This window comes from Mustela nigripes, chromosome 16 (assembly GCF_022355385.1).
Source record: "Mustela nigripes isolate SB6536 chromosome 16, MUSNIG.SB6536, whole genome shotgun sequence".
Taxonomy (NCBI): domain Eukaryota; kingdom Metazoa; phylum Chordata; class Mammalia; order Carnivora; family Mustelidae; genus Mustela; species Mustela nigripes.
In genome coordinates, this window is record NC_081572.1 from 21,518,238 (window position 1) to 21,543,774 (window position 25,537).

Here is a 25,537-nt window from a genome sequence, read left to right on the forward strand (position 1 = left end):
CTCTTTGAAAAGTGCCAAGATGGCGATACCTAGGCTCTAGACCTATCTTGTACGGTAGGCTTTGAAATTGGGGAGGTGGTGGATGAAAAGGAAATAGGGGATTATACTTTCAAGGTTGGGGTAGGTGGAAGAACTAGAGAAAAAACTCTCGATTTGGGGTGGTATGGTCTGAGGACGCAGCCAGAGCTAAGGGCGTAATTAGACAATCGGAATGGGCTTAACCCCTTGCCATCCTCTGTCTTCACTCTTTAAGCCCCTTGGACACCCTTTTCTTAGTGCTCCAGTTGAAGGAAGGATGATTCAGGAGGAAGGAACCTGATAGAATTTCTTTCTTATCCTCTTTCTCATTTTTTCTTTCTAATTACTCTACCTCCCTTAAATCCTCCTATATCCGTTTGATTCAGCTCGGCCCTCCCCAGTTCTTTAATTCAGAATCCCCTCTCTCCTTCTCTTAGCTCAGTTTCTTCCAACGCAGAGCTGACTGCCACCGGCCCCTTCTCAGCGTGAAATCATGAAGGTAGTGAACTTGAAGCAAGCCATTTTGCAAGCCTGGAAGGAGCGATGGAGTGACTACCAGTGGGCAATCAACATGAAGAAATTCTTTCCTAAAGGAGCCACCTGGGACATTCTCAACCTAGCAGGTCTCAACTGAAGTAGGAAGGAAGGCTGGGAGGGCTAAACCCAGAAAAGCTGTAACCACTCAGTCTTGCTTTGTTATTCCCTTTGCAGAAGCACTACTGGAGCAGGCCATGATTGGACCCTCCCCCAATCCTCTCATCCTGTCCTACCTGAAGTATGCCATTAGTTCCCAGGTAAACTGCCCCATCTATTCCAGAGAGTGAGGATTTCAAGGTAAAAGACTTGGAGTACACTTGTCAGCTTACACTTTCTAGGTGAATTTGTTTGAACACATCACTTCTCTGAGCTTCAGTTGTCTTGTGAAAATAATAATATTTCATTGGTTGTGATGAATGTTACATTAACTTAAATATTCATGAACGTGTCAGTAGTGTAGGCCCTGGGGATATATACATTAACTTAAATATTCATGAACGTGTCAGTGGTGTAGGCCCTTGGAGAACAAGACCTGATCCCAGTCCACAAGGAATTTAGTGGGGAAAAACAGACATGAAAATAAGCAATCAGTCACAGGATGGGTTTATGATGTAGGGTAGGACAGTATTAGGAGAGTATGTGAGAGAGGCATGGAATTCAGTGAGCAATCAGGGAAGGCTTTCTGGAGAAAGTGTTGTTTAAACTAAGAACTTATGGTTAATAGGAATTAGCCAAGCAGATTGGTGAAAAGCAGAAAGAAAAGCTTATGTTAAAGTCTGGGAGGCAAAAATCGCATGTTGTTTAGGAACCGAAAATTTGTCTGGCTAGAGCAGTAGTTTTGGTCTCAGCATCCTTTTATGCTCTTAAAAACTATTGAGACTCCCACAAAGCTTTTGTTTATATGTATTTCATGTATCCATATTTACTATTTTAGAAATGAAAACTGAGAAATTTAAAAAATATTTATGAACTTACTTAAAAGTAACAAAAAGCAAAGTCTATTAAATAAAGCCTGTTATATTACATGTTAATATAAATAGCCTTTTAGTGAAAACCATATTTTCCAAAACAAAAAAGCTAGTGAGGAAAGTAGCATCGTTTTACGTTTTTGCTAATCTCTTTAATGGTTTAATAGAAGACAGCTGAATTCTCCTATCACTTCTGCATTCAATTGTTGCAGTAGGTTATTTTGGCTAAATTGTATGAAGAAAAATCTGTCCTCAGATATCAGATATTTAGTTTGAAAAGGGCAGTTTTTGTTTTTTTTTTTAAGATTTTATTTATTTGACTGACAGAGATCACAAGCAGGCAGAGAGGCAGGCAGAGAGAGAGGAAGGGAAGCAGGCTCCCTGTTGAGCAGAGAGCCGGATGCGGGGCTTAATCCCAGGACCTTGAGATCATGACCTGAGCTGAAGGCAGAGGCTTTAACCCAGTGAGCCACCCAGGTGCCCCAGGGGCAGAGAATGTTAATAAGCTTTTCAAAATAAATGGATATTCATTGACACACTAAATTCAACAGGTGATGTGAAACCATATCAATGAACTTAAAAAAATTAATTAATTGATTTTTAAGTAAGCTCTACATCCAACATGGGGCTTGAACTCACGACCCTGAGATCAGGAGTCACCAGGCTCCACTCAATGAACTTCTTATATCTTATACTCTGTTACATTAAAATCCATTGGTCTCTTTCTTGCACCTTGAACAGATCTTTTACTTATGTGTAATTTTATAATGTCATGAATTGGTCATGTGGAACATATCTGTTACTGAGTAACACAGATATTCCAATTGTTGACGCATTTAATTATATGATTCACATGTCATGGAGCCTCTGGGACATTCCACATACTGTTGTGGGAGAATGAGAGTAGAAAAGGCAAACGAGGGATGCCTGGGTGGCCTAATTGGTTAAGCCACTGTCTTTGGCTCAGGTCATGATCCCAGGGTCCTGGGATCGAGTCCCGCATTGGGCTTCTTGCTCGGCAGGGAGCCTGCTTCTCTCTCCACCTCTGCCTGATGCTCTGCCTACTTGTGGGCTCACTTGCCCTCTCTCTCTATGACAAATAAATTAAAATAATAATAATAATAATTTATTTATTTAAGATTTTATTTATTTATTTGACAGAGAAAGAAAGATCACAAGTAGACAGAGAGGCAGGCAGAGAGAGGGGGAAGCAGGCTCCCTGCTGAGCAGAGAGCCTGATGCAGGGCTTGATCCCAGGACCCTCAGACCATGACCTGAGCCAAAGGCAGAGGCTTAACCCACTGAGCCACCCAGGCACCCCACATCTTAGCAGTATTTAAAAAATAGTTTTAACTTCATAGATTCCAGGGGTTCCTGGACCATATTTTAAGAACTGCTGGGCTAGCACTTTAAGAAGGAGACTGGTTTATAGAGAGATAGGGAGGCTTGTGGGTGATAAAGGACCTATGGGTGATGCTATAGAGTTTGGACTTTATCCTAGGGTGACGAGTAATCATTTAAAGAGTTGTAAGTGGAGGAATGGTGTGGTAGCATTTGTGTGTGTGTATGTGTGTGTGTATAGCTGTTTAACATGTAACAAAAATGCAGAGGCGCCTGGGTGGCTCAGTGGGCTAAAGCCTCTGCCTTCAGCTCAGGTCATGATCCCGGGGTCCTGGGATTGAGCCTTGCATCGGGCTCTCTGCTCAGCGGGGAGCCTGCTTCCTCCTCTCTCTCTCTGCCTGCCTCTCTGCCTACTTGTGATCTCTGTCTGTCAAATAAATAAATAAAATCTTAAAAAAAAAATGCAGATCTTAAGACGAATTCACTGAGTTTTAGCAATTGTATATACCCATGTCACTAACATTCAAAATAAGATACAGAACATTTCTGTTTTCCCAGAAAGTTCTCATGTGCCCTTTTCTATCCCATCCTCCTACAACCACTAAATGTTTTCTGTCACTGTAGATTAGTCTTGTTTATATTTGGAACTCACTGAAATGGAACTGTATAGCAAACACTCTATACTCTGTCTTCTTTTGTTTTCCATAAATGTCTTTGAGGGGCACCTGGGTGGCGCAGTCGGTTGGGCATCTGACTCTTGGTTTTGGCCCAGGTCATGGTCTCAGGGTTGTGAGATGGAGCCCCGCGTCAGGCTCTCTGTTCAGTGCAGAGTCTGCTTGGGACCATCTCTCTTTCAGCCCCTCCCCTCTGTGCTTTCATTCTCTCTCGCTCAAATAAATAAATAAATAAATACGTCTTAAAAATTTTTTTTTTTTTAAGATTTCGTTTATGTATTTGACAGAGAGATCACGAGTAGGCAGAGAGGCAGGCAGAGAGGGAGGGGAGGAAGCAGGTTCCCCGCTGAACAGAGAGCCCGATGTGGGGCCCGATCCCAGGATCCTGAGATCATGACCTGAGCTGAAGGCAGTGACTTAAACGCCTGAGCCACCCAGGCGTCCCAAAAAATAAACGTTTTATCTATGTGGCTGTGCATGTCATCAGTTCATTCTTTTTAGATTGCTGAGTAGTAACCCTCAGGCAGCATGTAGTTCTTGTACTTCCTTTTTCCTCTTAGCTTATGTATGCTTTCCATGTGAGCACATACTCATCTACATTATTCTTTTACTGCTGCATAATGTTTTGTGTGTACTGTAATACAGGTTTTTAATTTTTTACTGTTATACTCATTGTTTCATTGAACTTTCTTTTTTTAAAAAATATTTTATTTATTTATTTGAGAGAGGGGGAGAGAGAGAGCATGAGCGAGGGTGGGGAGGGGCAGAGGGACAGACTTCCTGCTTGAGCGGGGATTCCTGATTTGGAATTCAGTCCCAGGACCCTGAGAACATGACCTGGCCCAAATCAGACATTTAACTGACCTAATCACCCAGGCACCCCTCATTGAACATTCTTATACTTACTTGTCTACACTTCTGGGACTGTTTCCCTAGGATAGATATCTAGAAATGGAATTGCTAGTTTAAAGAATTCCCACATATTCAGGGTGCCTGGGTGGCTCAGTCAGTTAAGCATCTGATTCAGTTTTGGCCCACGTCATGATCTCAGGTTTGTGAGATTGTGCCCTGAGTCAGGCTCCATGCTGGGTGTGGAGCCTGCTTAAGATTCTCTCTCCTTCTCCCTCTGCCCTTCCCTCCTCCCTTCTTCCTTCTCTAAAAAGAAAGGAAGGAAGGAAGGAAAAGAAAAAAAATCCCCCATATTCAATTATAGTACATCCGGCAATTTGCCCTCTAGGAAGGATGGTATTAGTTTATACCCCATCCATAGTGGGTTTTTTTTTTGTTTTTTTAAAGATTTTATTTATTTATTTGACACACCGAGAGAGAGCACAAGTAGGCAGAGAGGCAGGCAGAGGGAGAGAGAGAAACAGGCTCACCATCGAGCAGGGAGCCCGATGCAGAACTCGATCCCAGGACTCTGGGATCATGACCTGAGCCAAAGGCAGACACTTAACCGACTGAGCCACCCAGGCATCCCCCGTCCATGGTGTTTGACAGTGTTTCTCAACACCTTTCTAATGTTGGATAGAATTTTTAAAAATTCCTTTCCAGAAAGCAAAAAATTACATCACATTATAATTTGTATTTCCATAACTGTGATGTTGAGCATTTTTTTAATATGTTTATTGGCTCTCTGTATATCTCTGGGAATGGCTTACACGTATCAGTTGCCCATTTTTCTTTCTTTTTTTTTTATTGTAAAAGCTTTATTGAGATATAAATCACATACTATACAATTTACCCATTTAAAGTATACAATTTACTGATTTGTAGTATTTTCAGAGTTATGCAACTACTACCATAGGCAATTGAGAACATTTTTATCACCCCAAGAAGAATTCTTACTGACTTTTAAGTGTCTTAATATAATTGATCTTGTAATCCTTATCTGTGAAATTTTCTATCACTTTTTTTTTAACTTTTTGGTTTTCATTTTTTTTTTGTTTTTAAAAAGATTTAATTCATTTGACAGAGAGAGAGAGAGAGAGAGAGAGCGAGAGCGCACACACGCAAGCAGGGGAAGTGGCAGGCAGAGGGAGAGGGAGAAGCAGACTCCCTGCTGAGCCTGACACTCAGGGTTGGATCCCAGGACCCTGTGATCATGACCTGAGCCAAAGGCAGACGCTTAACCTACTGAGCCACCTAGGCACACCTGCTTTTACTTTCTTAGCAGGCAGAAATTTTTAATATTTTTGTTGTAACAGTTTTAACAGTTTTAACCATTTTGCCTATATGGCTTTCTCTTGCTTAAAGGCTTCCCTGCTCCAAGGATCAAAATATGTTCTTCTCCTATTTCTGCCAACACTTCACTTTTATTTTGTGTATTTATTTTGTTTGATCCACTTAGAATTTATTGTGGTGTGAGGAAGAGATCCAAATTTATTTATTTCTCCAAACAGATGGACAGTTGGCTCAACTGCCTTTATTGAATAGGCCATTCATCCATATCCTAAATTCTCTTACAGACAAAGGTCTATTTCTTGATATTTTAGTTTAGTTCATTGATATATTTGTCTCTGCTTGCACTAGTACTTTATTGTTTTATTACTAAACCTTTACAGTATGTTTGATGTCTGGTTAGGTAAGTCTTTGCTTAGTTGTTTTATTTTTCAAAAATGTCTTGACTGTTTTCACACATTTTCCAAATTTTAAAATCAACTTGTTAAATTATTTTTTAAAAATCCAATTGTATTTTTTTTAAGATCACTTATTTATTTACTTATTTGACAGAGATCACAAGTAGGCAGAGAAGCAGGCAGAGGGAGAGGAAGGGAAGCAGGCTCCCTGCTGAGCAGAGAGCTTGATTCGGGGCTCGATCCCAGGACTCTGGGACCGTGACCTGAGCTGAAGGCAGAGGCTTTAACCCACTGAGCCACCCAGGCGCCCCTCCAATTGTATTTTGATGGAGATTTCCTTGACTCTATGGATTTGGGGAATTTGGGATTAATTTTAGAAAGATCACTTTGGTGATCACTCTGGTGGTAGTTTTAAGAACGAGTTGGAGAGGGGCTCGTGGGCTCCTGGGATCAAGCCCTGCATCAGGCTCTTTGCTCTGTGGGGAGCCTGCTTCCTCCTCTTTCTCTCTGCCTGCCTCTTCACCTACTTGTGATCTCTGTCTGTCAAATAAATAAAATCTTAAAAAAAAAAAAGATTCTTTATAAAGAAATAAAAAAAGTAATGAGTTGGAGGTGAGACAGAAGGTAGGGAGACCATTTCACCAGGCATATGTATATTTTTTATTTTTTTGCTGCACTTACTATTTTTTTTAAGATTTTATTTATTATTTATTTGACAGACAGAGATCACAAGTAGGCAGAGAGGCAGGCAGAGAGAGGGGGGAAGCAGGTTCCCTGCCGAGCAGAGAGCCCGATGCGGGGCTCCATCCCAGGACCCTGAGATCATGACCTGAGCCGAACGCAGAGGCTTAACCCACTGAGCCACCCAGACGCCCCAGCATATGTATATTTTTTAAGTTTATTTATTTGTTTAAGTCATCTCTACACCATCCTGGGGCTCAGACTCATGACTCTGAGATGAAGAGTCACATGCTCTTCTACTGAGCCAGCCTCGAACCCCAGGCTTTTTTTTCCCTTCTTTTTTTGCCAAGGATTAGATAGTAAATACTTTCCACTTTGCAGGCCATGTGGTTTCTGTCACTATTATTCTGTCATTATAGTTTGAAAGCAGATATAGATAGTATATAAGTAAATGGACATGCCTGTGTTCTGATGAAACTTTATTATTATTTTTAAAGATTTTATTTATTTGAGAGATTGAAAGTAAGTGAGAGAAAGAGAGAGAGAGAGAGAGAAGCAGGGGGAGGGGAAGAAGGAGGGGAGAAGCAGACTGCTCACTAAGCAAGGAGTCCAACATGGGCCTCAGTCCTAGGACCAGAATCATGACCTGAGTGGAAGGCAGATGCTTGACGGACTGAGCCACCCAGGCATCCCCTGATGAAACTTTATTTACAAAAAAGATAATGGGTCCAGTTTGGCTTGTGAGCCATGGTTTTCCAATCCCTGATTTAGGCTGTTGCAGTAATTCAGGTAAAAGATGATATTAGCACAAGCACAGGAAGTGGCAGCAAAGAAGAAGATAAATTCAAGAACCATCCGGGAGGTGGCAAACGAGAGGGTTTGGTGATGAGGGGCATGAGAGAGAGGATGAGATCATGGCTGATGGGATCATAAGGACACAATAGAAGAGTAGGGCCATTGTTAGAGTTGGGGTACAGCTGATGGGTGGAGAGGACATTGATTTTGGCTGTTTGGTGTTTTTTTTTTTTTTTTTTTTTTAAGATTTATTTATGTATTTGAGAGAGTGAGCAAGCATGGTGGGGAGGAGCAGAGAGAGAGAGGGAGAGAAAGTTCCAAACTGACTCCACACTCAGCGTGGAGCCTGACATAGGGCTGAGATCATGATCTGAGCTGAAACCAAGAGTCAGACACTCAACCAGCTGCACCACTCAGGTGCCCCTGGCCTTTTTTTTTTCTTTTAAATAGTGTTCTTTTTTTTTTAAACATGTAGTTTTAAAGATTTATTTATTTTAGAGAGAGAGCTAGAACACGAGCAGGGGGAGGGGCAGAGGGAGAAGTAGAGAGAATCTCAAGCAGACTCCCAGCTGAGCATGGAGCCCAGTGAGGGCCAAGTCCCATGGCCGTGAGATCATGATCTGAACTGAAATCAAGAGTCGGACACACAACCAACTGAGCCACCCAGGTGCCCCTGATTTTGGCCTTATTAAATAAGGTGCCTGTGTGAGCTACCAAAGAGAAGACACTTGGTAGGTAGTTGAACATACATATCCGGAACTTAGAAGAAGAGGCCTAGACTGGCATTGTTAATTTCAGAGTTGTCAACTGCAGATGGTGATTGAAGCTGTGGGCGTGGACGAGAGTCCCCAGAGAGGGTGGGGAGTGAGCAAAAAAAAAAAAAAAGACCCAAACCAAATCCCCGAGGAACCAGTCACATGCAGGGAAAGGATTCCTCATACAGGTCTGCAAAGAAGAGGGCATTCAGGTGGGAAGAAGAGTAAGAGAGAGTGGTATCGAGGGTAGCCAAGGGAGGAGAGGACTGTGAAGAAGGCGGAAGTGTTCCCTGGTGTTGGGTGCTGCGGAGAGGTCCATGAGATCGGAACTGAGAAGTACCAGTGGGGCTTAACAAGCAGTTTGTTGATGAGCTTCCTGAGGAGATGCCTGCAGAGGTAGGGACACAAGTGACTGGAGTGGGCAGAGTTGTGAACAGAAGGCAGGAAGATAGAGACCAGTGCTCAGAATGCATGTCTCTGAGAGCAGCAGAGAGAGCGTGGTGGTTAATTGGAAGTGGAGGGCGGGGGTGTCTTGCGGGAAGTTCTTTAAAAGGTGGAAGACTCTTGAGATGTGTAAACACCCATGGGAAGGCAAGAGGGAGAGAGCAAGGCGGAAGAACGGAAGTAAATGCCCATGCGGGAGCTTCCATACTTGTAAAATGCTATGCAGAATTAGGCACTGCTTCTTCCTTCAGAGTTAAGAGGCTCTTTGGTCCATTGCTGTGCACATGGAGGGCACTTAGGAGTAGTTGGGGGTGTGGAATATCGAGCAGAGGAGAGGAGGGAGCCCCAGGTCCGTCTGGGCTAGCCAGGTGCGCAGTGGGCCACACAGGGGCTGATGGTAGCTGAGAACTCCTATTTTGATAGATATATTAAGCGTGAAATAGGTTCAGTCCTGCTGTGGGAAACAGTTTAGAGTTCACCGTGTGGAAAGGATTTTTAGGTCTCAAGAGTAGCTGTGCTTTATTGATACTGTTAGCACAAACTTACAGGACGAAATTCTGAATTTGGAGACCATAAATACATTAGAAAATACAGCGTCCCTCAGAACATACAGAATTGGGGTAGGGGGTGGTTCTCTTGTAGTTTGGGGTCAGTTTCAGAGGGAACATCCAGCTCCCCCTTCAGGTTGGTATCCAACAAGGTTCAGTTCCCTGCCAAGCTCTTGCTATGGGGACATCAGTTATAAATAAACAAACACTCTGCCTGGAACGTTATGGTCATCCTGCCCAGGCAGGCTCCCAACTTTCTTGATCACCATCAGACACCAGCTATGGCTTCACAGAACATCTTACTGAGAGCAGCGCTGAACACTAATTGTATATTTAAGTCCTGTGTGTGTTTTGTTCTTGTTTGTTCGAGAATAGTAGTTAAAGGTGTCTGAACAGAGAGCACTCTGTTCATATGATGGAGAAATTGTACACAGAAGGCATTGCCATGCATGCGAAATTCACCATACTAAGGCCATTGAGGCTGACTTCACTTTCTCCTTAAATTTTTGGAAATCTCTATTCCTCTAGGGAAGACAACCCACGAGGCTGGTGATTTTCCTGACAGTTTCTATCATTGTATTCTGCTTTTTTGTTTTGGTGTATTTTGCCACTGATGTTGAGTATATAAATGTAACTACTTTCTAAAGTATTATTCCTATTTTATCAGCATGCTGTAGCTATTTTTTAAAAAGTGGCAGAAGACTTTCTGTAGGTTTTATTTCATTCAGGACACATTAGTTATTTCTTTTGAACTACATCTCCATTCTTATGATGGTGATGAAGAGGTTTTAATAAAAGAGATGTATTTTTAAAGTACAATTTTTTTCAGAATGCTAGTTCTGAGAATTCATCAATCTAATTCATCAATCCATCAAAGCAATAAAGACTTGCTGAAGACCTACTATGTGCTAGGCCCAGGCTAGGTTCTAGAGAAACAGATAGAAATTCACCTCTATTTCTGTTCCCAGGGAGCTCGCAGTTCAGGTAGGATTTCGTTTGGTCAAATAAGCTTGGGAAGTATTGCTTACTTTGCCTCCATTTATCTTAGAGATTCTCACTGTATACATTCGTATTATGATTTAGAGATACCCTATAGTAAAGAAAACTTTATTTATTTTACGGTTTCTCAGAATTCATATCACACAGAAGCTCTGTGTGTGTGTGTGTGTGTGTTAAGATTTTGTAATATCTTGGGGAATCTTCAGAATACCATCACGCAGTAGAAGTTGCTACAATCACAGAAACAGTCAATATCTTGCCAGCCAGTCCAGTCACCACGAGCCACATGTACCTGTTGAGCACTGGTGATGTGGCTAATCTGACTAAGGAACTGCATTTTCAGTTTTATTTAATTTAAATTTAAACAGCCACATGTGGCTAATGGCTTCCCTATCGAACAGTGCAACCTTGGAAGCTACTTCGAGAAATGCTGATCCGGGATGTGTCTTTCCTTACTCATTCTACAGACATTTTCAGCAAGTCCATCGTGGTCACTGAGTAAAAGCATCCTTGTCCTCAAGGAGCTCCTAGTTTGGTGGGTGCCATAGGTACCCACTGTGGCATAATGGGTATAAGGGGGTTACTTGGAGCACACGGGAGAGAATTTCAGCTTTGGGTGGGGGGTTGGGATTGATCAGAGAAGGTGTCCTGGAGGAGTCCTGGACAATAAGTCCTAGAGAACCAGTTAAGAGTGTGTAGAATGAAATTCCCTTTTTCAGGGTCTAGGTGCTACCTGTTCATTGCAGGGGATGTTTGTTCGTCTCCATTTCTTGTCCAAATAAAAGTATCATTTATAGAACTTGTAGGAGTAAAATAACATAACTGCATTCTTGTCCGTTCTTCTGCTTACTAGCAGTCACTTGAACCTTCTATATAGTGGACAGTTAATGGCCTGGGAACATGGAACTTGGCACCTTTGAGTGCCCACCCTCATTTTCTCAGTGGGCGTATGCTGATGATGTGAATCTGATAGAAGCAGGAATAGGGACAGTGCCTCTTTTTCGGTGGGTTGAGGAAGGCCTCTTGAAGGAGTTGAGGTTTTTGAGAGCTGCAGAAACTTTAATAAGTGTCAGTATTCGATCCTGTCAGCTGTGTGACCGTAGTCTGAACTTCATCTTTCTTCTTTCCCTCTAGATGGTGTCCTACTCCTCTGTCCTCACAGCTATCAGTAAGGTATGACCGCAGCCACTCACGAGCTAGGTGGAGGGCAGGAGGCGGAGAGATGGTAGTCCCAGAAGGGACCCCGCCTCCTTGACTGGACTGGCAGCACATGGTGCGAGCTCAGACTGGACTGGCAGCACATGGTGCCTCTAGCTGGCATTGCCGCGTTCCATTGGAGGGAGGGGGATCCCGGGAAGTGGGGGCTGGCAATTAGGAGTCGCTTTCTGATGTTGAAAGAATGCTGAGTCTGAAACCTGAGGTTGGAGGATAGAGGAGCAGGCATCCTGAATATGCCATCTGCCTCATGTGTGAGACCAGGGTTGACTGAGATGTTCTGTAGCATTGTTGCTGTTCTTTCCACAGTTTGATGACTTTTCCCGGGACTTGTGTGTCCAGGCTTTGCTGGATATCATGGACATGTTTTGTGACCGACTGAGGTAACGGCCGGGCTCAGAATCTTCCAGCATTATCTTAGTGTCAGGGAGAAGTTCCTAGCCCACAGACTGACACCAGCTTGATGGGGTCTCGCACTTCTTCCCACTTGCCCGTCCGCACCCACCCATCCTGCTCCTTTTCTACTTAATGCCCTAGGACAAAAGGCCTTTTCTTTCTTTGGAGCGGCTCATTTGAAATCTTGTCCAGTGGATGCCTACAGGGCTGTCTTCCCTAGAACTTTGCTAGCTTCCCAGCTCTCTTCCCTAGTAGGGGTGTGCCAGGCACTCTGGGGAACATTGGTGTGGGTCATATTTCAGCCTTTGGAGCCAAGACAGATTTTGCATCCTTTCCCGGTAGCTGTCATGGCAAAGCCGAGGAGTGCATCGGGCTGTGCCGGGCCCTTCTCAGCGCCCTCCACTGGCTGCTGCGCTGCACTGCAGCCTCTGCGGAGCGGCTCCGAGAGGGGCTGGAGGCTGGCACTCCAGCAGCGGGGGAGAAGCAGCTTGCCATGTGCCTGCTGCGCCTGGAGAAGACCCTCAGCAGCACCAAGAATCGGGCCCTGCTCCACATCGCCAAACTAGAGGAGGCCTGTATGTCCCCTTGGTTCCCCTGAGCCCCACCTGCCACTGTTCCCATAGCTGGTTCTTTAATTGAGAGGGGAGAGGCAGGATGCCATCCCACTTCTTTCCAGGAGGATCTGAAATCATCCCACTTCCTTTTTTTTCTCCCCATAAGCATTGCATACATCCCAGGGACTTGGGCAGGGTGGCACCCGAGCCAATCAACCAACAGGTATTTACTGAGCATTATTGTATGCCCAGCACTGTGCCAGGTGCTGGGGGCGGGGGGTGGGGGGCTACCAAAGGAGCATGTGGCAGGGTCCCTGCCCTCAACAAGCATACATGCTAGTGGGGAGCAAGGCCAGTATGTAATATACGGAAGAAATTAGAGGACGAGAGAAGCACACCATCCATCCTTGTGTTTGTCTCCACACTACTCATCTGAAAGCACATGACTCTTGTGTTCGAGTGTTGCCTAACATGGCCCTTTAAACATGGTACCTGTCTGCTCTCAGGCCTGTTGGATCATGCACCTCTTGACTCAAGCGCAGATGTGAAATAATGGAACCCTCCAGAGCCTGAAAGGAGACAGATCACCTGGTGGGAGGGGAGACTTTGGTGTTTCTGGATGTGGGGCCCAAGGCCACAGTCTTGTAGTGGCTTGAGACCACCTAAGGATCTCTTATTCTCCAGTAACAAGAATGCTAGAGTGGGTCACACCCAGATCTTCAGGACCCGTTTAGAGAATTTATTATTAGGATTTATATATTTGTTGGTTCTCAAAGTGTGTTTTGTTGCCTGTCAGAAAGTTCAGGGAGATGACCCCTCCATGAAAACGGGCTGTGTTGACAGTGTCTTACCTATCTTGAGCCCTTGATAAATGTTTAGTGGCTTGAAAAGTGAATGAATATTTAACTTAATTTTAATGGATCTCAGGTCTTATCTTTTTGTTTCCCCATGCCACATGGAGGCTAACGGGCTAGTTGGTGCCAGTATCCATCATTTGACCCTCTGGAGTTGTAACTAGGACAAGTGACACATAATTAAGTGTGAATTAATGCAGTATAGACCATGAGCTCAAGCATTTGGGAGGAGAGGTCAGTGGGTTGGACCAGCTGGGTGAGTTGTCAGAAGGATCTGGGCTTGACCAAAGGCTTGAGGAGAGTGAGTTTGAGAGATGGTGCTGGCCCAGGCGGGGGCACCTGCAGAGGGGCTGGGCAGTGAGAGCAGAGGCCTCGGCAGGACGAGGCAGGGGGTAGCCCAGGAGGGCTGGTGAGGGATCTAGCTCAACGGCAGTAGAAAGTGGGGCCCACTTGCAAGGGTGGCCACCCCTGATGCGATTTGGGGCCACCTCCTTTTCCAGCCACTGGAACCCCACTGTGCCTCTCTCTGCCACTGCCTATGTTAGGCTGTACCTAGGCTCTCAGTTCGGCTGCTTGCATCCCCCGCTAGAAGGCAGGCCTCTGGGGATGGTTTCTAGGGTATTCACTGTTGGTGCTCACCCCCCTTCTAGAAACAGTGCATGCTGCCCTCAGGCCCCTGGCCTCCATGTCATCCTCAGGGGAAGCCTCCGTATGTGGTTTTGAGGGCCCAGTGGGGCCAAAGTTGAAGAGCTCAGGGCCAGTGTCTTCCTCTCCTCTGTTTCCCATCGTGGGTCTGCCTTTCCTCCACCAGCCTCCTGGACTGCCATTGAGCATTCTCTCTTGAAGCTTGGGGAGATCCTGGCCAGTCTCAGCAACCCCCAGCTCCGGAGCCAGGCTGAGCAATGTGGCACGCTTATTAGGAGGTACCGGGCTTCCAGGCTCTTCAGGGTGGAGGGAGAGAGGAAAGGCCCAGGGTGTGGGTGGGGAGTTGTGGCCCCTGGCCTCCACCCCTCTGCTCTCACCTACCCTCTGTCTCTTCCTGGCTCCCTACACTGTGCCCTGTGTATCTGTTCCCTTCAGCATCCCCACGATGCTGGCTGTACACTCGGAGCAGCTGCACAAGACGGGCTACCCCACAGTCCATGCGGTGGTCCTGCTCGAGGGCACCATGAACCTGACAGGCGAGACACAGCCCCTGGTGGAACAGCTGATGATGGTGAAGCGCATGCAGGTGGGCGGCCCAGAGCTGCTGCTCTGTCCACATGGTGGGCTGGCTACGTGGGGCTGTGGAGAGGAGTCTTCTGGTACTTCCTAGGAGAAAGGGGGTTTCTCCTGACTCACGGCGGAAAGCACATCCCTGTTGTGCATGTTGCTAGCATTTCACATGACATCCTTACTCCTCACCCTGGAGTGGGGCAGCACCTGTCCTGCATGGCCTCTGAGCTCGCCTGACCAGCCCCCACCTTGCCCCCACCCTGGGGCCTTCAGAAGATGAAGGGGGATGGGCGCCCTCTTAGGCTTCACTCTCGCATCATCCCACAGCATATTCCCACCCCACTTTTTGTCCTGGAAATCTGGAAGGCTTGCTTCGTGGGGCTCATCGAGTCTCCCGAGGGTACAGAGGAGCTCAAGTGGACAGCTTTCACCTTCCTCAAGGTACCTGGGACGTGGGGCAACAGAGCGCCCAGTCTAGAAATGGTTCTCAGGAAAAGCAGCGACACCCAGGATCTTCGTCCTGCATTTCTCCCCACTGGCATTGTCCGCCACCTGCCAGGTCCCCAGCGCAAGTTCCCATCGAGTCTTTTCTCTGAAAGTCCCAGAGCTATATTTAGCCGACTTGGCAGGCGCCTGCCATCTCTGAGCACACAGGTGCCGTTTAGCTCTGTCATCAGCCAGACTGGCACAGGGCAGTTATGGGCCAAGAGAAGTGGCCCCGGTCCTTGAATCAGGGTTCCCAGGGCTTATGGCGATTGCTTGTGGAACCAGCAGAAGTGAGGGGTCCCTTTCGCCTGTAGGCATCAGGCACCGGACACTTGGAGGCCTGCCAGCTTTCTGATTTGGCCCCAGAGTGCTGTCCTTTCTGGGGTGGAAGGGTTCCTTCCTGTCTTTGCTCAGAGCAGGGAGATGGAGGGGATGCCTTCGGTTCTGGGGGAAAAAGAAGAAATCGATCTTCCTGTTTCTTCTCTTGCCTCACTCTCTAGATCCCACAGGTGTTGGTGAAGTTAAAGAAATACTGTCACGGGGACAAGGTAAGTTGGAGAAATGAGATGAGGGGGGCGTGGGAGTTGGTGAATCCTTCTTTCCACGAGGGCACGGGAGAAACGGGGTCAAGGGAAGGGTCTGATTGGTGTCTTGCACCCAGGGGCAGGCTGGAGGCATGAGCGCGCCTGAGCATCTGCGTGCGTCCATACGCGCCCCTGCTCTCCACATGGAGGCGGCCAGGCCACACGGGGTGTGAGGTGCCCTGGGTGCCCAGGGCCAGCGTAGAGCACTGGTCCTCTACACTCCTCCCCGTCCTGTCACTGCAAGCTGGTGGTGGCTGTGACCGGCTTGTCGCACTTTATATCCAGCGGGGTGTCCCCGTGAGCCTGCATCACAAGCTGTGGGTGGAGCGGAGGGCCTAGAAGCCAGATGGTCACTCCTGGCTCTTTGCAGGACTTTACCGAGGACGTCAGCTGTGCTTTCGAGTTCCTACTGAAGCTCACACCCTTGCTGGACAAAGCTGACCAGCGCTGCAAGTACGACTCCCCTGCTCACCCGCTCCTACTGGAAGGTGCTCTGGGCTCTCCCCCTGCTCCTCTGTGCTAGACGGCCCTCAGCGGACGGGCCCCTGGTTCATTCCCCTTGGCAGGGGCAGGAGGCAGCAGCCCGTCTCCCATCCCTCAGGCACTCAAAGCATTCTTCTGTCCTGAAGGAGGGAGGACACCATGTAGGGGCCTATTGTCCCACTCCTCAGGAATCCCTGCCGTGTGCCCCGACCCCTCATTATCTTTTTCCCTCACAGCTGTGACTGTACAAAATTCCTACTCCAAGAATGTAGCAAGCAGGGGCTTCTGTCTGAAGCCAGTGTGACCAACCTCATGGCCAAGCGGTAAGCGTGAGCTCCCTTGGGCTGGCTGAGGCACCGCTTGCCCTCCTTTCCTCACGTCCAGTGTGGACCACTGGGTGCCTTCCCCCCCTGTCCAGGTGCCTGGGGCCAGGCCTAGGGTTACCAGGAGCAGCAGACACTGGTTTCTGCCCACCAGGGTTCTGCACCCTTGGGTGCTACCCTTGAATTCCCACCCTCTTTTGTGAGCAAAGTAAAAATCCTAAATCTTCTTTTAATCTCAAGTGGACTTTCAAAATTGAGGTAATGATCAGTGACAGACTGAAGCAGTGGGAAGAGTGGGTGTGCTTTCATAAACATCACCCCAACCCCGAGGTTCTGCCGTGTGCCCCACCCTTCCTCCCTGGCCTCTGCTTCTGGAGCTGGACCAGGGAGCACGTCAGGAACTAATCTCTGTGTCTTTTCTCTTCTCTTGGCCAATGGCTCGTGGCCACAGCGCAGCAGACCGGGAGCATGCACCCCAGCTGAAATCAGGAGAAAATGCCAACATCCAGCCCAATCCTGGGCTCATCCTCCGGGCAGAGCCCACTGTCACAAATATCCTCAAGGTGCGTGTGCCCTTCCCTTGCCTCCAGGCTCATCTCTTCCTTTTTTCCTCTTTTGGCTCTACTTCCAGAGAAATAAATCGAGGCCATAGAGCTCTTTGTCTTCTGGCTTTTGTATGAGGTTACTTTGGAAGTAGAGAAACAGGCAAGGCAAGGAAGCCGCCATTGAAAACTCATATTTGTTGAGCATTACTTGGAAGGCAGGTCCTGTGGTAGGGCCTTTCACCTGCTCCCGCAGAAGCAGTGGAGACTCTCACCCTCCCCACTCTCACTGCCGCGATCACAGTTTAATTACGAAGGATGGATCAGAGAGCGAGGATAGATTGATGGAATTGTTTTCCGGATTGGAGTCAGAAAGATGTGGAATGAATTGCAGGTTGTGGTATGCCATTTAATGGAGACGTGCAGAGAGGGAAGCTGCGGTTAGGCTGTATCTGGGGAGGTCTTCAGTTGCTCTTCAGGACTTGATTTCCTGTCGTGTCCCCAGACGATGGATGCAGACCACTCCAAGTCCCCAGAGGGCCTGCTAGGAGTCCTGGGCCACATGCTGTCTGGGAAGAGTCTGGATCTGCTGCTGGCCGCTGCCGCCGCCACTGGGAAGCTTAAATCCTTCGCCCGGAAATTCATCAAGTAAGGAAGTCAGCCCTGGCCAGCGTCAGGGAGGCAGGCCTGAAGGGGGAGGTAGCAGAATGGGGCAAGGCATTGAGGTCTGGGTCTCCCTGGAGATGCCCAGACCAAACCAGAGGATCCCACTTGGAGACGCTGGGGGAAGGGCCAGGTCCCTGGATGTCAAGCCCTTTTTTCTTTGCAGCTGAGCATGAAGTGGAGGTGTTTAATGAGATGAGAGGCATTGAATGATGGATATGGAGGGATTTGGGTGCGCCCAGTTGTTAATAAGGGGCTCTTAAACACTGTTGACTTTTTTGTTTGACCTGGAATTTGATATAAAGAACTTTGTTCCATCCAGTGAGCCTTTCTCTGGGTCTTGGAATGTGTGTGTGTGTGTATATATATATATATATATATATATATATATATATATATATATGTTTTTTAAAGATTTTAAAGTAATATCTACACCCATCATGGGGCTCAAACTCATAGCCCTGAGACCAAGAGTAATATACTCTACTGACCGAGCCAGCCAGGCGCCCTGCCTTGGAAATCTTTTAAAAACTGTTTTTTTCTGGGTAGCGGTGGTGTGCTTTTTAAGTTTAACCTTTAATTCAGACTCTAGTGACTGCCTTTCTGGACAGGTATAGCCCCCTGACCTCTTGCCCTGCTAGCTGTGACCTCTTTTCTTTCCCCAGTTTGAATGAATTCACAACACACGGCAATGAAGAACTCGGTAAGTCAGCTCTGTGCACCCCTAGACTCAGCACTGTGGGAGGGGTGGTGGGGAGAGAGAACAGGGGAGGGCAGAAGGGCCATTGCTTCTCCTGGGAGGCTGTTTTCTCTCCCAAGTAATGACTGACTAGCGCCGCTGGTGTAGTGGTATCATGCAAGATTCCCAAGTAATGACTGACTGAAGCTTTTGGGGAGCCTTGAAAGAGGGGAATGCTAGGAAAAGGATTCTTCCCAAACCACCTCTGTCTCTTGCCCTCCCCCTTTATGATTTGGTTGGCTACCGGGAAGAAGTTGGGTATCAGGAGTCTTTGATTCCAAGGAAGGGATGATGTTCTAATTGCAACTCAAGAAAAGGATTCTGAGCTTCAGAGCTTTGAAGGAGCCACTTGGTCACTGACCTTCCTTGAGGCAAATCCTGATCCCCTCCCGATTCAGACCAGGGCTCTGGGCCGTGTTCGGGGCTGTGGGGTCAGCCTTCTTGTTCTCCATAGCCAAAGCAGCCTCCGTTCGCGCCTTGCTCTTCGACATCTCCTTCCTCATGTTGTGCCACGTGGCTCAGACCTATGGTTCAGAGGTGAGTGAGAGGAGACCACTCAGGTTTAGGGGTACCAGGATTAGGGGTGGGAAGAAGGGGAAGGAAATGACCAATAACTTGATGCACACACCCCCACCGCGGTCTCCCAAGCTACTTAGTCTGGCTGTAGAACGCAGGTGCCCCCACCGCCGGCAGGTGCTCCCACCGCCGGGCAGGTCCATGGGTGCCCCATGGGTCACATCCACACTCACCACTAGGTGGCAGCATAGCCCCTGTCTTTCTCCCTTTGACCAGTTTGTCTTTAGTTCTTCAGGCTGGAAAGTAAAGGCAATGGGACAGGAAACTGAGGCACCAGGGCATTGGCTGCTGACGCTCCTTCCTTTCCTAGGTGATTCTGTCCGAGTCAAGCACAGGAGCACAGGTGCCGTTCTTTGAGACGTGGATGCAGACTTGCATGCCCGAGGAGGGCAAAATCCTGAACCCTGACCACCCCTGCTTCTGGCCTGACTCCACCAAAGTGGAGTCCTTGGTGGCCTTGCTCAACAACTCCTCGGAGATGAAGTTGGTGTCAGTGGCCCGGTGCCCGCTCCAAGGGTGGTGGTGGGGGCAGGCTAAGACCTTCTCCCTCAGCCCATCCCACACTCCCCCATGGTGAACTTTCTCCCACCCCCACCCCCTCATAGGCAGATGAAGTGGCACGAAGCCTGTCTCAGCATTTCAGCAGCCATCTTGGAGATCCTCAATGCCTGGGAGAATGGGGTGCTGGCCTTCGAATCCATCCAGGTAGCCCCACCTTTCCAGCAGCCTTCTCTCTTCCCTGAAACACAGAGCCAGTGTTCGGTAGCTTGGTATACTTTATAAGAACAAGAAGACCCTTTAATCTAGGAGCTCATGCTTGGATGTTGATCTTCTTGTAATCATAGGCTTAGCTACTCCCTCCCACCCAGGTAACTTGGGGAAGAGCATATTTGTGGTGAGAATAGGTGGGGGATGTGGTCCAGGACTCCACCTGCTAAACTTAGCTGCCCACGGAGGCCAGGGAAAGTGATGGTCAGGGAGGGGGCGATAGTGGCCTCAGTCACTCCTTCCCCTCCCCCAGAAAATCACAGATAACATCAAGGGGAAGGTGTGCAGTCTGGCAGTGTGTGCTGTGGCTTGGCTTGTGGCCCATGTGCGGATGCTGGGGCTGGATGAGCGCGAGAAGTCGCTGCAGATGATCCGCCAGCTGGCAGGGCCACTGTACAGTGAGAACACGCTGCAGTTCTACAATGAGAGGTCAGTAGCCCCTCATGCCCTCCCTCCTGGACCATTGTCGATCTGCCGTGAGAAGGCAGCACCTCCAGTAGCCAGTATCTCCCTCTGTTCTTAATGTCCCCAAACGGGCCTCTTGCTCACTCACTCGCAGTCTCATTTCCATGTTCGTGCACTGACTCGGCGACACTGAGTGTGTGTCTCTGTGCCAGGAATGTTTATGACCCAACACCTGCTATGTCCCAGAAGCACAGACCCCGAATTGCTATGATTCCGGTCTTCAGAGAGCCCAAGTTCCAAAGAACTAGCTTACCAGGAGAACAAAGTGGTTGTCTCCGCTGTGGCTTGGTCTAGGCACTAGGAGCCCATCCGTAGAGCTATGACCCAGGGGCCTAATCACCACCACCACCACCACCCCCTCCCCGGTCATCCTCCCACCTGCCTCTCCTTTGTGACATTTTGCTGCCTTGGCTTTTCAGAGGCTTGGCAGACCTCCCTGGCGGCTTCATCTATGTTGAGTTCAATGGTATTGGTTCGTTCCCCCGTCCATTAATTTTCTTTTTTAAATTCTGGTTAAAAAAAAAAAATACATAGCATTTACTATCTTAGTTCAGGATATAGTTCAGAGGCATGAGGTGTTCACTTCATTGTGAAACAGATCTCCAGAACCTTTTCATCTTGTAAATCTGAGACTTTGTACCTATTAAGTAACAACTCACCCGTTTTTTTCCCCCTCCCTTAGCTTCTGGTAACCACCATTCTGCTTTCTGCTTCTGTGAATTTGATTGCTTTAGGTAGCCCACACAAGTGGAATCCTATAGTGTTTGTCTTGCTGTGCCTGGTGTGTTTCACTTCGCGTGATGTTCCCAGGATTCATCCATGTCATAACCTGGGTCAGAATCCCCTTCAGAATAATACTCCGTTGTACATATGTGCCGCATTATCCATTCCTCGGTGGATGGACACTTGGGTGGTTTCTCCCTCTCGGCTGCTGTGAATAGCGCTGCCATGCAGTGGGCATGCGCGCGACCAGTGAGCTAGGCCAGAGGACGCATTGGGTAGCCATCGAGGTGCCTTAGAGGGGAGAAGGGGGCCCATTGTGCTGAGATATGGTTGGAGAGGGTCTGTGAGGCTGTGACCTTTTTCCTCACCTCCTTCTCCCTTCTTCCCTCAAATCCTTCTTCCCACAAGTAATGGAGGGTTGGCTATGACAGAACCCGTGCTAAGCTCCCTGACTCCTCCCGGGGTGAGGAATAGTGGGGAATCTGGGGGTACTCGTGCAGGTGGGAAAACTGGCACTGAAAGTCACAGCAGCTTTCCCAGAGCCACCCAGCGTTCCAGGAACAGTGAGCACTCACACCCGGATCTGAGTGCTAACTCCGTCAAAGACTGCTCATGAGAAAATTCCTGGATATACGCTTTATATTTGCCCAGCTATCAAAGGCCGGGAAGAGTCTTGTGGGGCAGCCCTTGGGCCCCTGTCCTGGAAGTAACAGTTTACTTTGGGAAGAGGCCAGGGCTGGGCGGGGACCCCCCCTAGCACTCAGCCCAGAGGGAAGTGATTATATTTATTTACGTCCAGGGATTGGCAGGGCTCAGGTCTGGGGAATGGGGGGAAGTTGGAGACAGTGAGAGAGAAAATATGAACATATCGTTGAAGTAACCTAGGGGAGGAGAGCAAATTGCTACCTCGGCTTAGGCTTTGTGCCCAGCAGGTGAGAGGCCTACCAGAAGCAGGACTGGTAGGGTCACGTCTGCTAGGGTCTTGTGACTTCCTTTTGTTTCCTCCCTCTGTGAAGAACGGGGTTAATTCCCCAGGAAAATTTCCGTAATTCGAGTCCTGGGAAAGGTCTGACCTGGGTGTTTGCTGCACTCTTGAACCTGATGGGGCCTGAACCCGAACAGCAGGTTCTGTCCCCATCCCCTAGGGTGGTGATCATGAGCTCGATTCTGGAGCACATGTGTGCTGACGTGCTGCAGCAGACGGCCACCCAGATCAAGTTCCCGTCCACGGGTGTGGACACAATGCCCTACTGGAACCTGCTGCCCCCCAAGCGACCCATCAAGGAGGTGCTGACGGACATATTCGCCAAGGTGCTGGAGAAGGGGTGGGTGGACAGCCGCTCCATCCACATCTTTGACACCCTGCTGCACATGGGAGGTGTCTACTGGTTCTGCAACAACCTCATTAAGGTACCTAGGGGCCAGACCCCCACCCGGACCCAGGCTGGGGGGTGGATCTCCTCAGACTCAGGGAGACAACTGAGAAAATACCCCTAGCCTGGTCCGCGGGGCTCGGTCTTGGAGCTCCTGGACTCTGAGGGGAGCCGCCTGCTCTGGGAGCGCTGGCCAGAGGCTGTTCAGAGTGAGGGATGGAGCCCCGGGAAGCCCGTGGCAGGAGCCCTCAGCTCCTGAATCGCCCCGCCCTGCCGTCCAGGAGCTGCTGAAGGAGACGCGGAAGGAGCACACGCTGCGGGCGGTGGAGCTGCTCTACTCTATCTTCTGTCTGGACATGCAGCAGGTGACCCTGGTCCTGCTGGGCCACATCCTGCCGGGGCTGCTCACCGATTCCTCCAAGTGGCACAGCCTCATGGACCCCCCCGGCACTGCGCTGGCCAAGTAGGGTTCTCTCGGAGCCTTGGGTCCCCACGGCGCACGGCTGGCTGCCCCTCACCTCGGGCCGCCCAGGGAGGCTGGGCTGTGGGGACGCCCTGTCTGCCAGGGCCTCTCTGGGGCCCTCTGACTTGACCCTCTTTCCCTGGAACCCTTTGCCAGGCTAGCCGTCTGGTGTGCCCTGAGTTCCTATTCCTCCCATAAGGGACAGGCGTCCTCCCGCCAAAAGAAGAGACACCGTGAAGACATTGAGGTAGGAGACCCCTTCGTTCACTTGTTCATGTGCTCAACAGACATTTCCTGAGGCTTTGGGGTCAGAGATTCCTTCCCAGGCAGCGGCCCCGCCCCTGGATGGCTGTGTTGGGGCTCCCCTGGCTGAGCATCTCCAGGGGTGACCGTGTGAGGGGGTCTCTCACTGGGGTTGTGGGTGGGTGGGGGAAGCTGGGCTTACTGGAGATGCCCACTGAGGCCTGTGGGGAGCTGACTCTTCCCCACTTCCGTCTGAGCTCCAGCTCTCTTCCCTGATAATGGGAGATTTGGGGGCGTAGGCGTCAGTAATAGTGCCTCTCTTGCTCTCCAGGATTATATCAGTCTCTTCCCCTTGGATGACATGCAGCCCTCAAAGCTGATGCGACTGCTGAGCTCCAATGAGGAAGATGCCAACATCCTCTCGAGTCCCAGTGAGCATGCAGACTGGGCTGGGTGGGCTCCTCCTTTCCTGGGAACTCACTCCCGCCTGGGAGAGCTGCTTGGTATAGAACCTGGCCGCCGGCATCTTTGCTGGTTGGAGACAGTGCGCTGGGAGTTTGTCCCGTTTCCCCCCCTCCCCCCACTGCTCTGTTTTCTGCCTGCGGAGAGGCTAGAGAGGTTGCTGAGGACCTCCCCCCAAAGACCGAAGCTCTTCCGTCCAGACCACAGCCCAACCCCGGACACACCATTGTCCCTTCCCTCCCCTTTACTCACCACAAGTGAGTTCACTACCTTGGGCACAGTCTGTGCTTTTGACTCACCAGCTCTGGCCTTCCTTCCACTGAAACAGGCCCTGAGGCTGGGGGCTGGAACTGCTTCCCACTCTTCCTGCTTGAAGAGCACCTCTGGCTCCTCTTGCTGTCATTACCTCTCCCTGCCAAGGGCTTCTTCTGTGGCATTTAATTTTTCCTGTTTCCAGAAATTTCTCTTGAGTCTAGAAGTTTCTCTGAGGCCTTTTAGGCATTAAAGTGCCAGCTGTGCAGTTGAATAGAGGAGAGATGCTATGTCTGGCACCCACAGACCTTATGACCTTTGGCTAATTACTCAGCAAATCCGATCTCGGTTTCTTTGTCCATGAAGTTGGGGTGTAAGGGTTGCACGGCCTGATCTGTGTGTAGCCCACAGATTGGCGCCTGGCAGTGCTCACCAAGTGTTCTCTCTCATCTCCCACTGAGATCTGTGACTCTGGATCCGGGACCTTCCCTGGGCTGACCCTCCACACCTGACGGGTGAGGGCGTCCCCTGGGAAGTGGGTTTTGAAGGTAGGGGACCTTTGCCTCAGGCTCCCTCCACTTGACCCCACAGCCGACCGCTCCATGAGCAGCTCCCTGTCAGCCTCCCAGCTGCACACGGTTAACATGAGAGACCCGCTGAACCGAGTCCTGGGTGAGTCCCCTACTGCCCACCGGCCCCCCGGGGGCTGAGGCCTTGCCAGCCAGAGGAGGACCTCCTGGTGCCCCTTCACCCGTTAGTGTCCCTGTCTCGTTCCTCCATCTCTCCAGCCACTGGCCTTCCTGTCGCCCCCAGGCTCCAGTCGGTTCCGTCTCCCCACCCCTGCTTGCTTTCCTTTCACACTTCCTCTTTTTGACCCCCCACCCCCAATTTGAGGGGCACTCTAAGGGCTTCTTTCTTTTCACTTTTCGGTGCCACCACCTCCCAGCCTAACGTCTTCTCAGACTCTTCTCACGGAGTGCTCCCTCTCCCCCCATTCTGCTTCTGCGCAGCCAACCTCTTCCTGCTCATCTCGTCCATCCTGGGCTCACGGACTGCGGGCCCGCACACTCAGTTTGTGCAGTGGTTCATGGAGGAGTGTGTGGATTGCCTGGAGCAGGGCAGCCGAGGCAGCATCCTGCAGTTCATGCCCTTCACCACCGTGAGTGCTTCACCCCCAGGCTTAGGTGGGGGCGGCAGGACTTAGCGGGGCCTGGGTGCGGGGGCAGCCCTCAGAGTAGGAGGGCCTCCCTCCTCGCGGGACCTGGTGGCCCCCAGCAGGCAGCCCCTGCAAGCGGCCATTTGTCTGTCTGCGGCAGGTATCGGAACTGGTGAAGGTGTCAGCCATGTCCAGCCCCAAGGTGGTTCTGGCCATCACGGACCTCAGTCTGTCCCTGGGCCGCCAGGTGGCTGCCAAGGCCATTGCTGCGCTCTGACAGGCTGGGGGGTGGCCACAAGGGCCGTGTGGGGGACCACAGCCCCAGGCGCCTCACGAGGGAGGAAAGATGAGACAGCATTGCTCATATCCACGTGATGTAAGAGCCCTATGTCATTTCCAGATTATTCCCCTATCCTGACATCTGACCTCTAAGACGTCTCCCAGTTTCTTTCATAATTTCCTCTGCCCGCTGCCAGCATTAAGGACTGTGTGCAGCCTGGCTGTTAGCCCAGGGCCCTCAGCACTCCACACCCCTCCCCCTTCCGACAGTAGATGTACCTCTGGGAACTTTGCAGGTGCAGAGTGTGTATATTTATATTTTTGTAACACATGAGGGAAGTTTCTCTCAGCTCATTTGTAAATAAAGATCTTTGTGGGTCCCTG

General features: G+C 49.5%; 1 protein-coding gene and 1 non-coding gene across 5 annotated transcripts; both read left to right on the forward strand.

Annotated features, from left to right (window-relative positions):
* MED24 (mediator complex subunit 24) lies at nt 1-25,537 on the forward strand. 4 transcript variants are annotated; one of them, XM_059381034.1, is made up of 27 exons: nt 1-54; nt 456-641; nt 730-812; nt 11,474-11,512; nt 11,864-11,937; nt 12,293-12,525; nt 12,671-12,727; nt 14,170-14,281; nt 14,439-14,589; nt 14,901-15,014; nt 15,560-15,607; nt 16,014-16,096; nt 16,363-16,449; nt 16,901-17,012; nt 17,497-17,639; nt 18,320-18,357; nt 18,848-18,930; nt 19,280-19,458; nt 19,575-19,674; nt 19,991-20,166; nt 22,071-22,335; nt 22,580-22,761; nt 22,918-23,008; nt 23,336-23,435; nt 24,310-24,390; nt 24,729-24,877; nt 25,035-25,537. In XM_059381034.1, the coding sequence occupies exons 2-27, from the start codon at nt 512-514 to the stop codon at nt 25,149-25,151; spliced, it is 3,027 nt and encodes a 1,008-aa protein (XP_059237017.1). In that variant the 5' UTR covers nt 1-54; nt 456-511; the 3' UTR covers nt 25,152-25,537. The 4 variants fall into 4 exon arrangements, with proteins under 4 accessions (XP_059237017.1, XP_059237019.1, XP_059237020.1 ...); XM_059381036.1 differs by having other exon boundaries at nt 19,280-19,452; XM_059381035.1 differs by lacking the exon at nt 1-54 and adding an exon at nt 70-120.
* Nucleotides 18,666-18,769, forward strand: LOC132004640 (small nucleolar RNA SNORD124). The gene has a single exon (XR_009400594.1). It is a non-coding gene; the product is annotated as a small nucleolar RNA SNORD124 (small nucleolar RNA).

Excerpts from the sequence above, each read along its gene's own strand:
- MED24 (XM_059381034.1), top strand. The coding sequence starts at position 512 with ATGAAGGTAGTGAACTTGAAGCAAGCCATTTTGCAAGCCTGGAAGGAG. Across the intron at positions 17,640-18,319 it reads TTCGCCCGGAAATTCATCAA|TTTGAATGAATTCACAACAC; the intron begins GTAAGGAAGTCA and ends TTCTTTCCCCAG. Across the intron at positions 24,391-24,728 it reads CCCGCTGAACCGAGTCCTGG|CCAACCTCTTCCTGCTCATC; the intron begins GTGAGTCCCCTA and ends GCTTCTGCGCAG.